This window comes from Physella acuta, unplaced genomic scaffold, assembly GCF_028476545.2.
Source record: "Physella acuta isolate Inbredline_101_S28 unplaced genomic scaffold, ASM2847654v3 ptg001014l, whole genome shotgun sequence".
Taxonomy (NCBI): domain Eukaryota; kingdom Metazoa; phylum Mollusca; class Gastropoda; family Physidae; genus Physella; species Physella acuta.
The window spans coordinates 101,094-115,000 of record NW_026732531.1 but is presented as its reverse complement, the minus strand read 5'-3'; the positions used below and the strand labels follow the sequence as shown (position 1 = coordinate 115,000).

The 13,907-nt window shown below is 34.2% G+C and overlaps 1 protein-coding gene across 1 annotated transcript; it reads left to right on the top strand.

Annotated features, from left to right (window-relative positions):
- Positions 1–6,528: 6,528 nt before the first annotated feature.
- Positions 6,529–10,549, top strand: LOC131954588 (fucolectin-5-like). Its single transcript, XM_059318362.1, has 3 exons — positions 6,529–6,809; positions 7,486–7,680; positions 10,240–10,549. Exons 1-3 carry the CDS (start codon positions 6,529–6,531, stop codon positions 10,547–10,549), a joined length of 786 nt encoding a protein of 261 aa, XP_059174345.1.
- Positions 10,550–13,907: the final 3,358 nt, after the last annotated feature.

The following is a 13,907-nucleotide window of genomic DNA, read 5'->3' as shown; positions in this document are numbered from 1 at the left end:
AAATAATTAGGGTTGCTTCTAAATCATCGAAAATGATATTTGTTTTGTCAGTTGCGAAATAACAGTAATACCTCCATTAGTTCTAATAAAACATTATTAAACATATTCCTGTGGTGTGTTATTAGTAAATTTCAATATTTTTCATAACTTAACTCTTGTTGGCTTATAGCTACATTGCTAATGAACAAGTGAGTATTAACTATAAACCAGTTTAGTGTTGGAAAGAACGTTATGTTAAGGTGTTCCATTTGAATCCAGTTTGTGATATAAAGGAAATAATCTGCATACATGTGTAATTAAAACAATAGGATTTATAGTCTTATAGGGACTGAGCTTTACTTACAACACAATGTGTTTCCTGTCTAATCCCTGTTTGATTAAATACAGACGTAAACATATTTCTGGCGAATAAAATTGTCATACCTGATTCAACTGATTCACGAGCAAATACAAACACACACACACACACACGCATACTGCAATCTTGCCCTCAGACACAAATACAAATTGTGGATTAAAGAAGAGTGTGTGTGTGTGAGGGGGGGGGGGCTAATAAAACAGCAGTCTGGAGATCCGGATTATTTTTGGGCCCCACAATTTCTTTTACAGACTATAATAAATCAAATGAGTATAATGTATTCTTGTTTATACTAGGTAAATGGTCATTGAAAAGTAAAAGCAATTTTTCAAAAATATTACAAACAAAAATCACATAAAATCACAGAACATTTAAAAACAAACAAGATGTAATTATTTTCAGCTTGCATATGGTTTATTTAAAGCTTATGTGCCTAAAATAATATTTTATAATTATGACGCAGCAATCTCACTCATTAATCGGCGTGGTCGAGTCGGTAAAGCTCATGGTTGCTATACCGAAAAAGTCTCGAGTTCGAACCCTCGGGCAGATGAGGCTCATTAGCTGGGGACAGCCACTCTTCTAGGAGAGACAACTCCAAAATTAAACAACTGCTGCCTTGTAGTTTGTTCTTGGTTGGACAAAGGCTATGGAAGCAAATCCAAAAAGAAAAGCAGGCTGAAATCGGAGTCAATGGCCTCAATGGCGCATAACCAATTGACACGTAACGCTTAATTGTGTTGGAGGCGTGGTCGAGTCGGCAAAAAGCTCATGGTTGATAAATTCGAACAAAGTCTCGATTTCAAACCCACTGGCAGATAAATCTCGATCCCCTTCAACACTAATAATTAAGAACGAAGAAGAAGAAGAAGACTAATTAATCTAGCTGTGATGTCTGTTTACAATCTTACTTATTTGTCTAACTGTCTAACTTACTTCACATTTTGCTATAGAGTTAGTTTTTTTTTACAATGCATTTGATTACCACATTGGCTTAGAATATTAAAACGCGTTTTATCGCTGCTGTTCTGCATTTGTTGTTGAATACGTGCAAGGAGGCAGCACAAGTCTGTAAAATCCAAGACTTTGAGCTATTGTGTCCGTTTATTTCCAATTTGTTTCCTCCAGCTTGTTTCATTATACAATCAACCAGTCTACGAAAAATTCATGTCATATTCCAATGTGTTCAACAATAAATGTTTCTGATAATTTGCTTTTGTAGATCAACTGTATGACCTTATTCAATCAAACGTATAATCAAACTATGTACCAGATCATAACAGAGACTGTTCCTAAAATAGAAAATATAAAGACTGGCCTCAACGAATACACGCCTAGACGCCTAATACAAACTTCCCTCCAAACATATCTTTTTCTGACAATTCTAATCTTTTTTAAAGAATAACGCATCTGAAGGGGAATTTAAGTGTGTCGAGTGAAGTGTTAGCGCACACAAATAATACAACCAAATTATAAAATGTTTTCCGAAATCTCGGCGGTAGAATTGCAAGTTCGCCCCGGCGCCGGGAGGGGTCGCTACGCTTATGATAAAAAATGCAAAATAAAAAATAGGAAATCTTTTTTTTTTAGGAACAAGTGAATCAGAAATATTTGATGCAACATTGAAGGCTAGAATGACATTTTGAGTAGCCCTTTATTTTCGTTCTGAACCGTACCTTAACTAATCCCTAACCCTAACCCTAACCTTAGCGCTATCCCTATCTCTAACCCAAACGCTATCCCTAAACATAACTCTGGCAAGCAAGCGGATTTTAAACTTTGTCAGTTTGTTACTGGGCATTCTATATAATGACTAGGAAATGTATTATATATAATATAAATATTGATGCATTTATACTTTACCAACCCATTTAAGGCATTGCTATCATTGCCCAAGTATTCAATATTAATAATTTCAATACAACACAGGTGACTTGATACATCGCTACATATTTTTAAGTCAGCTTTTATATTAGATACATTACGCTCAGACAATGCTGTATTTTAATCCCTTCAAATCTTTGTGAAGCAAGTTACCTGTATGGCAGTTGTAATTACATGTGATTTTGAGCTACCTATTTCGTTACTGGTAATTGTTTAATCCATGGAGCTAAACTTACAAACTGTTTTAGGTTCGAATAGGAGTCTGTCTAGGATGCCTGTTGTCACCGATCTTCTTTCTTCTTACCATCGACTGGATAATGAAAACAGCAGGCACAGTACGTAAAAATCGGATTCAGTGAACTCTGTGGAATTTTTTTTTTACAAATTGGGCTTTGCAGGCGCCCTCGCGCTCCTCTCCCAAAACAAACAGCAGATACAGTAGAAAACAGACATTGTGTAAGAAAAGACAGCGAAGTATGGACTTAACATTCACAACCAAAAGACAAAAGTACTAAAAATATATCGCTGCCTGCACTACACGTGTCACACGTGATGAGGTCACCTAACAAGAATGCTAGTCATTTAAATATTTAGGTACTTTTGTGAATCACCAGCGAAAAAAGAGTACGATGTTAAACAAAGATAGGTAAAACAAGAGCAGCTTTCACTCAGCTAAGAATATCTGGACTTCCATTGAGCTTTATTTGTCCACCAAGAGGCGTGTGTTGAACTCGAACGTAAAACCATTGTAGGTGTATGCAGCGGAATTTGTCATATTTAAAAGGATTTTTCGCCGGGAGACTTAGTCTCTACGAAAAATGTATTGACAGGTGCCAAAATAAGAGGACATTAATTGTCGGGAGACCAAATGGCGGAAGCCGTTTTGTCGTGAGTCGTAAAGACGGGGACTGTTTTATTGGGAGCCAAACTGACGGGAGCCCATTTTCCTCTAGCCTATTTTCCTCGCTAGCCCTTTTGACGGGGTCGATTAGGCGGGGCTTTTATGTCGGGGCCGTTTTGTCGGGGTCGTCTTGACCGGGCCGATTTGTCAATGGCCGTTTTGATCCCCCCACGCCATTTACAAATTAGTTTTACCAATTGTTTGTGGAAATGGTAGGAATTTTTTAATAAAACGGCTAGCCTGGTCGATAGCACCTTTCCACATGTAATTAAGGCATGCATTAATCACACGCACTGGTATGTGGGTAATAAACAAAGAAATGAGTTTACTAATTTAATCACTTAAGAACATATCCTGTATTTAGACAGGTAATTAGTTTTTCCAAGAAAACAATAAATACAATACTCATTTTTAAGATCACTTGATGTTAGGTGATGGCCTAATTAAATATTTTCTGCCTCAGACAGACTTCAATAATAACATAAGAACACATAACCCATGCGAAAACTTCCCAACTTGTTCGACATTCTAATGAACCCAATCCACCTTTTTCTTTAGTTGAAAAATGAAGTCGAGGTCTACAAATGGACTAGATGCCCTCCCCAGACTTTTCTCCGACACGTGAAATATGGCACGCTTTGGGTGGAAGTCGATCAATGTGTAATAAATTTAGTTGGGGGGGGGGGGTCGGTTGGATTTGGGCATAGGGGTTTCAAGGAGTGTATGTGTGGGTCATTCCATATTGTTTCCATGAAATTTTAATAACTTTATCCTCTGGTAACAGGGCTAGACAACAATAGTTCAAACAAAGCAAGTCATTTTCTCTCTATCGTTAGAAAGACTATGTGCAGCTTTATAAATTCTTATTGGAAGAGATATAGAGGCTATGGAACAAAATAATTTATTTCCTTAATATATAATCAGTTTTACCTACAAATGCAAAATCGTCTTAAACTTAACACCAATGTCAACAACTATGATCTTGTTCCTCTGAAACTTTTTTTTTTAAATTACCTAATCATAAGAAGACAACAACTATCGTTTATCGAGAAATTAAAATGAGTCTGACAACTAATTTGTTAGAAGTTAGTTAGAATAGATCTTGTATTCTTTTTTGTATAATTCTTATCATTGTTAGTGTCAAGAGATGTTTTTTTTTTTTATGCTTGGTTTCATCGAGTTTCTCTATACAATGCGTTTTGTAAATTGATCTGTTGCAATGTAAAAACGATAAAGCCTGCGCTAAATTTTTGATGATCAACTAGTGTATGTATGTTTATAACTCTATGTCACTCGATCACTAGTGAACTATAGAAATAACATTATTCAAAGAAAAGACACTTTCTGGCCCAATCAATTTTGACGAGACGCGTTCGATATTTGTTGTTGCCATTGAAGAACAAACGTTGTTGGTTAGTTTTGACTTCATAGTGGGCGTAAAAATATATAATAAATATATAAAACTTAATCTTTGAAAATAAAATTTGTTATATTTTTATTTTTTTTTATTTATAATTAACAAATGCCGAAACCGTGCATATATATATATATTTTTTTTTTGCTTTTTAGGCTACATTTTCAAACAATCTCTTTAAGGCTAAGCTTTAACCAAGAGTTTTATTATATTAAGACAAACTTAGTTATTTTTTTAGTTACTAAACTAATAGAAACATCAATACAGCTCACTTGAATTTAAGCTCAACAAAACCACATAATGCAATTTCCATAACCACATGAATTTACATAATAACGCACACGACTGTAAAATATTGGTGACAAATTAATCAGTTTCTTAGTTTTTTTTAACTGAATCAGAGATGCATAAAAATAAAGAGTATTACAGCAACTTTAGTCAGATGTGCGTGAAGTATTAAAACAAGAATTTTTATCTTATAGGACACACACACTCACTTATATATGTGATAACAGACAAGATTACCAATGCTCAACTAAACGCAAAAGCATACGCTAATTATAATATTCATTTTGCAAGTTAAAATATTGCTTCAATAAGGCCGAAATCATCAATCGACCCTACAATATAAAGCTTCTCTTACACGAAAAGCAGGAATATAATGTCCGACGTTTACAATACATGCATAAAAATGAGACTTTATTTATCAGTTGTCATTATATCACATAGCCAGTGCAACTTATTTGATGTGAAATTGTATAAATACACATAATAAGCTAGTCTTTACAAAAAATTAAGTATGCCTAAAAATAGAAGCTAAATATAACGAGAGGATGGTAGAGAATATAAGCACGTTTCGTATTTTCTGTATCGTTAAGGTATATACGTACTAGCCATAAACAATATATATTTTGTTTTACATAACCATAAATAAAATTGTTATATGTTAAATATACGAATTAAATTTGATGGATCAATATATTTTTATCTATTATTCACATGAATAGTGATGATACTTTTATTATACTGTTACTATAAGCAATCGACGAAATTAATGAACACTAATGTATTTCGTCTCTAAAAACAAATTCTAAACTCTTTATCTTCTTATTCTAAGCCAATGTTTTTCGCGATTTTCTTAACTCCCCCACAACATTTCGCCTCAAACCTTTCGTAAAATATTCCTATAATATCACACTGCTAGTGCAAAACTCATCACTGAACACACGACTTCATAAGGTGTTCTCATAAAAATAGAACGCATTGACTTCATTCAAACATAAATTATGAAAATTATGAACTTAAAACAAACTGAAAACGATTTAGACGTTTCCACCTTAGTTTCTGTTTAGCACAACGCGATCGAATGCAGGCGGTAAATCTGTGAAGATGTTAAAAAGCGCATTTGTCTTTCAGGGATGGTGTTTTTAGGCGTAATAAAACAGTATCCAATATAGCTAAAAGGTAACCAACATTACAGTGCGACGGAATAAAAAAAAACTAGCAACTTCACTATAATCAAAAGTTAAATAGTAATTGTTGGCAATATAGGTGTTAACTATTTTTTGCCATGCTATAAGCAGAGTAAAATACTCTCAGGTGTTAGAATGTGATAATTTATATCGTTTCCATATAACGTATATAGAACACGTTTATATAGTTTTCTAAGTGGCCTTTATTCGTAGAACATTTATTGACTTTTTAATAAAGGTCATTGATAGCTGGCTAATAAATTTATAATGAAGCTCAAACAGCATATCGATATCAATTTGTAAAAATCGATACTCTTTATATAAAAGACAATGCACAGTGAACATTACAAAGTTGATGGAATCAGACATTCTAACGCGTCTATCCGATTCATGACATTGGTATATAATAATAATTATTATAACTTTACTGGTAGAGTTCCAATATGCAGCAAAACATTGCATAATAAAACTTTTTTTTTAAAAGTACAGCACATTAAAGATGGCGGAAAAAGTATCAATGATGTCGTCACTAGTATGGCTGTTGTTCCACTACCTCACGACTACGTTGGGAGCTGATACATTATACAACGTTGCTCTTTACAAGCCAGCCTTTCTGTCCACAATGTACAAGGATTGGACTCCAGAAAAAGGAAACGATGGTGATACGACAGTTAATGAACTCGGTGGACAATGTACACAAACCAGTCCTCTAAACAACAGTTGGTGGATGGTGGACCTCTTGGATACTTACATCATCAAGGCAGTTGTTCTGACAAACAGGTGGGTTATACATATTTTACATCAATGTGTAAACAAAAAAGTGGCAATAAATTCGGTGTAGTGTCGTTTTTATTGTATTCGAGTCTTCCCTGTGTGTCTGTTGAATTGTCGTTAAGTGTGTGCTTGTGTGAACTTGTGTATTGGCTTGCTGTACTGTGTCTTGGTTGTCGAGCCGCATGTTATTAACTGTCTTGGTTTATCCGTGGTAGCAGAGTCTGGTCTAACTTCTCGCATGTGCTTTCTGGTCATACTGTCCCCAAAGTCGACAAATCATGCCAAAGCGGTCGAGGTCCAAATCTGTCATTACTTACGACCGTCTCTAATCTCGTCCTCACCTCGTGGTCAAATTCTGGTCAGCTCAGGATTCTTTATTAGTGAGAACCTGTAGTTCGCTTTCCGAAGCTATCTTTGTTAGAGCAAATTAGTGGTCCGGGCAGTCCAGCTTTTCGGCTATTGATTACAGGGATGGCTATCTCGTTCCGCAGCGCGTTTCCAATAAGAGGTTTGGTCTCACCGAAAGTGATATAACAGCTAACGTTGTTACATGCATACATGTATATATATATATGTATATATATATATATATATATATATATATATATATATATATATATATATATATATATATATATATATAGTACATGTGTCTGAAAAACCATTGCTTTGCTCACGGCAGGAACGATTATCTACAATGGGCAGTTAGGTTAAATCATTTCCTGATTGATGTGTTTATCAACGATCCTCGTAAGACATCAACATTTCCCAATGTTCTTGGAAGCATCTGTTACCAACAGACAGAAGCCGTAACAATTGGTACCTTCACGTGGAACTGTAGCAAGCCAGTAGCTGGTCGTTATTTGAGATTAATCAAGTAAGTCAATTGGTTGTCTAATCTAGATATTGTATATTGTAAATGAAAAAAAAAAACTTGCTATATGTTATATGTGTCTTTTTGTATAACCTGCTGAAATATACGAGATTGCGGAAGTCAATAAAGTGGCTATTAGGCAGCTTTATTTACATATTAGTCGATAAATGATAATTATCAGTCAATTTCTGCATGAGAAGAGCTGCAAAACGTGTGTATATTAGGCTTTAAGACTTGACACAAGGCAATATTGCAGTGGTTTAACAATATTAGTCTACCCAAGAACAAACTACAATGCAGCAGAGCAGATATTTAATATTCGAGTTGTCTCTCCTAGACGAGTGGCTGTCCTCAGCTATCGAGCCTCAACTACCTGGGAGATTTAAACTTGGGACTTGGGACAACGCCAATAAAGACTAAGGAAGCAAATCTTCTTAACTTTCTCGAATATTCTTATATAACACAACGGGGCATGGCAAATCGGGATATAGACATGATTTTAATCACTTTGTACATACTAAAACTTCTTTAAAAGAGATTAGAAACTTGCAGAAAAAAATAGTTCACACAAAATAAACAGCAAATAATGTGTGTATAATAGTGCGGAACATTAGTACTTTATAAATTCATTTGTGTTTTGTTTACGAAATCTAAAATAGCGTAAAGTGGTGCTTCCGGTCACCGGAAATTAATAAAAAATGTTACTTAAAAATGTATAAAAAATGTAGATATTTTACGTATTGTGATTTCAATTTTCGGCAGAATTACAATGATTCCTAAATACTTCGTATGCCTGAATGTAATAAACCGGGAGTGATCTCCCCTAAATTTTCTCAAATATTGTAATATAACACTACGTGGGATGTCAACTCGGAATATAGACATGATTTTTGTTTACTTAAACTTTTAAAAATAGAATAAAATCTAGTAGAAAAAAAATTGCGCACCAAGCGAGCACCAAAACCAAATGTGCGTAATAGTGCGCAATATTATTAGTACTTTATAAATTTACATGCGTTTTTTAAGAAATCGGAAATAGCGTAAATTAGTACTTCCGTTCAACGGAGGTTACTCAAAATTTGACAGAAGGTAGAGAATTAGATCTTTTACTTACATGTGAAATTTCATTTATCTATCTGAATTAGTACTCAAGTTATAGGCTTTTGAAAAATTCAAAGTAGAAAAAGTACCACTTCCGGTTATCGGAAATCGCTCAATAGTTGATACGTATCTACGATTTTAATATAATACTTATATATGAAATTTCATCAACCTAGCTTTAACGGTACTCAAGTAATCGTGTTTACACACAGACAGACAGACACACATACACACACACAGACACACAGACATACGGACAAGATTGCAAAATTATGTTTATCCGTATCAGTGCACGACTACAAGACTTTCTCTATACTTCATATAATCGAGAAAAAAATAAACCGGGAGTGATCTCCCCTAAACTTTCTCGAATATTCTTATATAAAATAACAGGGGATGGGAACTCGGGTTATAGACATGATTTTTAATCCATTTTAAATACTTAAAGTTTTAAAAATAGAATAAAATCTCGTAGAAAAAAGATTGCACACCAAGTGAACGCCAAATAAAAAAGTGCATAATAGTGCGCAATATTATTAGTACTTTAAAAATTTAAATTTGTTTTTTGAGAAATCGGAAGTAGCGTAAATTAGTACTTCCGGGCAACGGAAATTACTCTAAATTTGACAGAAGGTAGAGAATTAGATCTTATACTAACATGTGAAATTTAATTAACTATCTGAAATAGTACTCAAGTTATAGGCTTTTGAAAAATTCAAAATAGGAAAAGTACCACTTCTTGTTATCGGAAATCGCTCAAAAGTTGATACGGATCTACGATTTTGATAAAATACTTATATATGAAATTTCATCAACCTAGCTGTAACGGTACTTAAGTTATCGTGTTTACACACGGACAGACACACACACAGACATACGGACAGAATTGCAAAGCCCAGTTTTTCAGACTGGATTACACATAAAACCTCTTAATTTTGATAAATCTGGATTGGTAATTTTTGCCCGATTAAAATAAGTCCTCTATACTTCGAATGTGATGAAGGACTGAGGTGTAATACGGTGAAAATTGTTAAAATTTCAATTGATTTTTTTGTGCACGATTACAATACTTTCTCTATACTTCGTATATAAGAGAAAGTAAAAAGAAAAGCAGGCTGAAATTTAAGTCAGCGGCTTAAAAGGTCTTTATCATATTGATTCATAACACATAATTGTGTTGGAAGGAATTGCTATGATTTTGAACACAGAATAAGAATTTGTTTTGAAATTTTCGTTTAATTCAAATCCGCATATCGGTCAATATAAGCTTTAATGTCTATGTACTCATGGCCGGCTAGAAACGCCCCTAACCTTTACTCCATGGAACGCAAATGTTACAAAATATGTTAATATTAAACATTCTTTAATTCTAACCAACTGTCTTTATCTACAGTTTCAATGTCCACCAGGTTTGTTATTTAAAATAAATCTTTGTATGAGTTTATTTTTGTATTTCAACAGGTATACTGAAGACTCTCTCAACTTTTGTGAGCTACAAGTGTGGGCTACAACACCAACAGAAGCCAGCCCTTTTAAAGTTTACAAAAACAAGAAGCTAGACGTCACGTCTTTGTTTGATCTAACTGTGTCCCGGTCCATGGTGTGTGCTTCTAAATGTCTAGAGAAACGTTACACAGACGGTTGTGCTGCTTTCAACTGGTTCCCTTCTACACGTCTGTGTCAATTGTTGAATGTTGACCCGAGAGATGTCACTGTTGTAACAAAACTTGTCTCAATGTCTGATGTCCAGTTCTATATTATAAAGTTCTAGATATAATTTCGGAATGGTGATTGACACTCTAGGTAGGGATATTACTGATTTGACACGGCGACTTTGACTCTGGTTTAAAAACTTCATGACCCAGATTGTGAAGTGCATCATTTGGATCAAGTCTATGCTCTAATATTTCTTTCATGCTCTCTTTGAAATGTGTACATAATGTTACGTTTTCCCGTTTTTAATTAACTAATTTGATCTTTTATCTAATTAAATGTGATCTTAAAACTTATCATGGCACATTAGGCTTCTGTAGCTTGTTTTTCAGACAGCACTTTGACGTGAATCACTTCCTTAAAAGCCTTCTTTACATGCTGCTGTTAATCTTATTAAAATACTTGTCCATTGCTAAATCAGGAAACTATTTACAGCTAATTTTAACTCTCTGAATATATTATATTTACCAGTGTCACCTCCTGAAACTTTAGTGCCCCTAACCCCAAAAACAATTTAAAGTGCACTGTTTTCCGTTTTTATTAAACACATTTTTAATTTCTTTTTGTGTCACTTCACAATGTTTGTCATCCGGCCGTTCCCGCATAGCGACGCCTCTGTTTATAGCAATATGGCACGTAATAACACTGTTGCACGGTGTCCAGACTATCGCTGTCACGCTAGATGTAATACGGTCGCCAAGACACATTGTTGCTGTAAATTAACTAGATCGATTCGTTTTTAAATATACAATTTTTGTTTCAGTTGTTCTTTCTGTTTTAACACAACCATACAGGATATTTTTGCACTAGTAAATGAATTAGGAATGGGAAAGTTAATGTTTACATTGTACTAACATAAAGAATACGCTTTTGTGTTCCGTTTTTCTATTGCTATAACATCTATAGATATGTTGGGGCTCCAGCATACATTCATCATTGTGTGTGTGGGCCTATTCAATCGTATCGTGCTAGTCTAGGCAAAAAACATTTTTGTAGTCGATGCCAATCTAGTCAAATATTTATTTGTAGCTTATATCATGTTTTCAAAGAGCAAATCTATAATTTTTCTTGCAACAAAACTACGAACACCGACTCTGATCTTGTGATCAACAGTATTATCAACACTAAACCAACATGTATAATTTTGTACGCTGATAAAAACATCATAAACGTAAAATAAAACCTAACTTTCAAAAAGCATATCCCTTACTTCAAATGTATGTTTTTTACCTGCGAAAAAAAAATTATCCATACGTTATTCGACAAACAACACAAATAGTTACAAATTTATAAACAGAGCGAAGCTGTGTCTTAATTATTTTTTAACCTATTTTTTTTTTTACCTATTTATATGAAATAGTCCAGACTGTAAATTACTGTTCATGTAGTTTGATGTTATTTGCTAACCTATTAATAAAGCATTCGTTTTATCTAACGGTGCTTATTTTATGTAATTTAATGTTTGAAATATTTTTTTAAAAAATAATATATAAAGCTTTGAAGTTAAAAATGTAAATTTCTCTTTTCGATCATGATGGTCCATGGGGGTAGTGAAGAAGATTTTACCTGTTTCCATGATTGCGGTTTTAAGGGATAGTGTAATGAGCACTATGCCCAACCGCAGTAAGTCATTAATACGTTGTGTTATAGAATTAAGTGAGGCATACGACGGCTTGACGGGTTTACTGCTACCACCTGCCTACTCACGGCCTATCTAAGTAGAGTTATAAAAACAAACAGCTGTTTTAATTGTATTATTATTTTGTGATGGTAGCTACAGAATAATACAATAAAAATAGTACCAATCCAATTACCTACTATTAAATTACTTTTGCTAAAAATGCTAATGTTGATGAAGAGTTTTTCCCCCGATCGTTTTAAACATGAATTATCCTCGATGTTTTAGATGCAAGTATGGGCTAAGTGTTATTACTAACCACTGTATAGTAGACGACATATTTGTTTCAGTCACTTGATAGATAAAAACTAAGGATTTACATATCTAATGTATAAACGTATACGTGTTTATGTACCTGATCATGTAGCTTTTAGCGAGTTACTAGCACTAACTGAAGTGATAACGATTAGTCATTAGTTAAAGTGGTAGAGAGCTGGACTGCTAACTCGTAAGTCTCGAATTTGAATCTGGGTTCAAGTCAGTCGACCGTCCCTGAGTCATACCAACTCTTATGGGTACCTAACTCACTTGCCCCATTTGAAAGGGAAACTTTACTTTTCATTACTTAAAATTCTTAGATACATGGGCAGTAGCTGTTATGTTTATCATTTTGACATCAGCTTTAACAAGTTACAATTAAAAAGGATTTTTTAAAAATATTTTAAAACATTTTTACTAATTCACGAAATGCGAATTCGTCTCACACATGCACTGAAATCCTGCACGTTCGGAAACAAGTTGTCCTGATTTAATCTTAATAGATCTGTCGTCTGCAATGCATACATCTTTCCAAATCTTTACTAACGCTTACTATATATTTTATTTTTCCGGTATTTTAGTTTATATCTACAATGAAATACTACACTTTTAAAATTAGAAGTTTTTCTTTTTAGTCTCTATTATCAATGACTTAATTATTATTGTGCATCATTTTCAGCATTCTATTTTAAATTAAATTTTTTATTCAACACTCAATGACTTATTTCTTTTTTGTGTGTAGACGCCAAATTACACATAACCACAATACTTTACCTGGTAACCTGGATCCACACGTACTAACTGCACATTAATACTAAATATAGTCGTAGATCATACCCTTAAACCTTGCGAGTAAACTTACCCTTCAAAATTTCTCACAGGTTTCTCTCGGTTGGTGGGGGTGGGAGGGGGGGGGGGTGGGGGTGGGAGTGTGCTGAGCCCCCTCCCTCCCGAAATATATAAATGTTTTTATAGAAAACATACTTTTACAAGTATCCGCCCCCCCCTCGGAGTAAAATGTCATTAAAAAAAAACCACTGGTCGCTAGACCCTAAATCTGTAGGCTAGAACCGTTTCTTACTTTGTGCCACGAAACCTTAGTCATGCAGACATGGTTTCTTTCAGACTTTTTTTCACCGTGGGGAGTGGACTAACATTTTTGCAGGGGCGGATAAAATTTTCCGGGAAAGGGGATGGGGTGGACCCTGGTAAAATTAATTATTTTCCATTCAAATTATATTTCGTTCTAAAGTAAAGGGAGGGGGCGCTGTAGACATTCATCGGATGGAGCTGAGGTGGAAGGGGGGGTGTAAAGTCACAACAAGCTATACATATTTAGTTTCTTATCTAAACTTACATTTTAATATGTTTTAAATATAAAGTATATAAGTATACGCTGAAATAAATAGCACCATCTCGAGTCAAAAATACGAAAGCAGACCTGTTTAGTTTTTAAACTGCTATCATTCATACACGACCC

Coding starts and splice junctions, on each gene's coding strand:
- LOC131954588 (XM_059318362.1), top strand. CDS start 6,529: ATGGCGGAAAAAGTATCAATGATGTCGTCACTAGTATGGCTGTTGTTC. Junction 6,810..7,485: donor GCAGTTGTTCTGACAAACAG/GTGGGTTATACA, acceptor TGCTCACGGCAG/GAACGATTATCTACAATGGG. Junction 7,681..10,239: donor CGTTATTTGAGATTAATCAA/GTAAGTCAATTG, acceptor GTATTTCAACAG/GTATACTGAAGACTCTCTCA.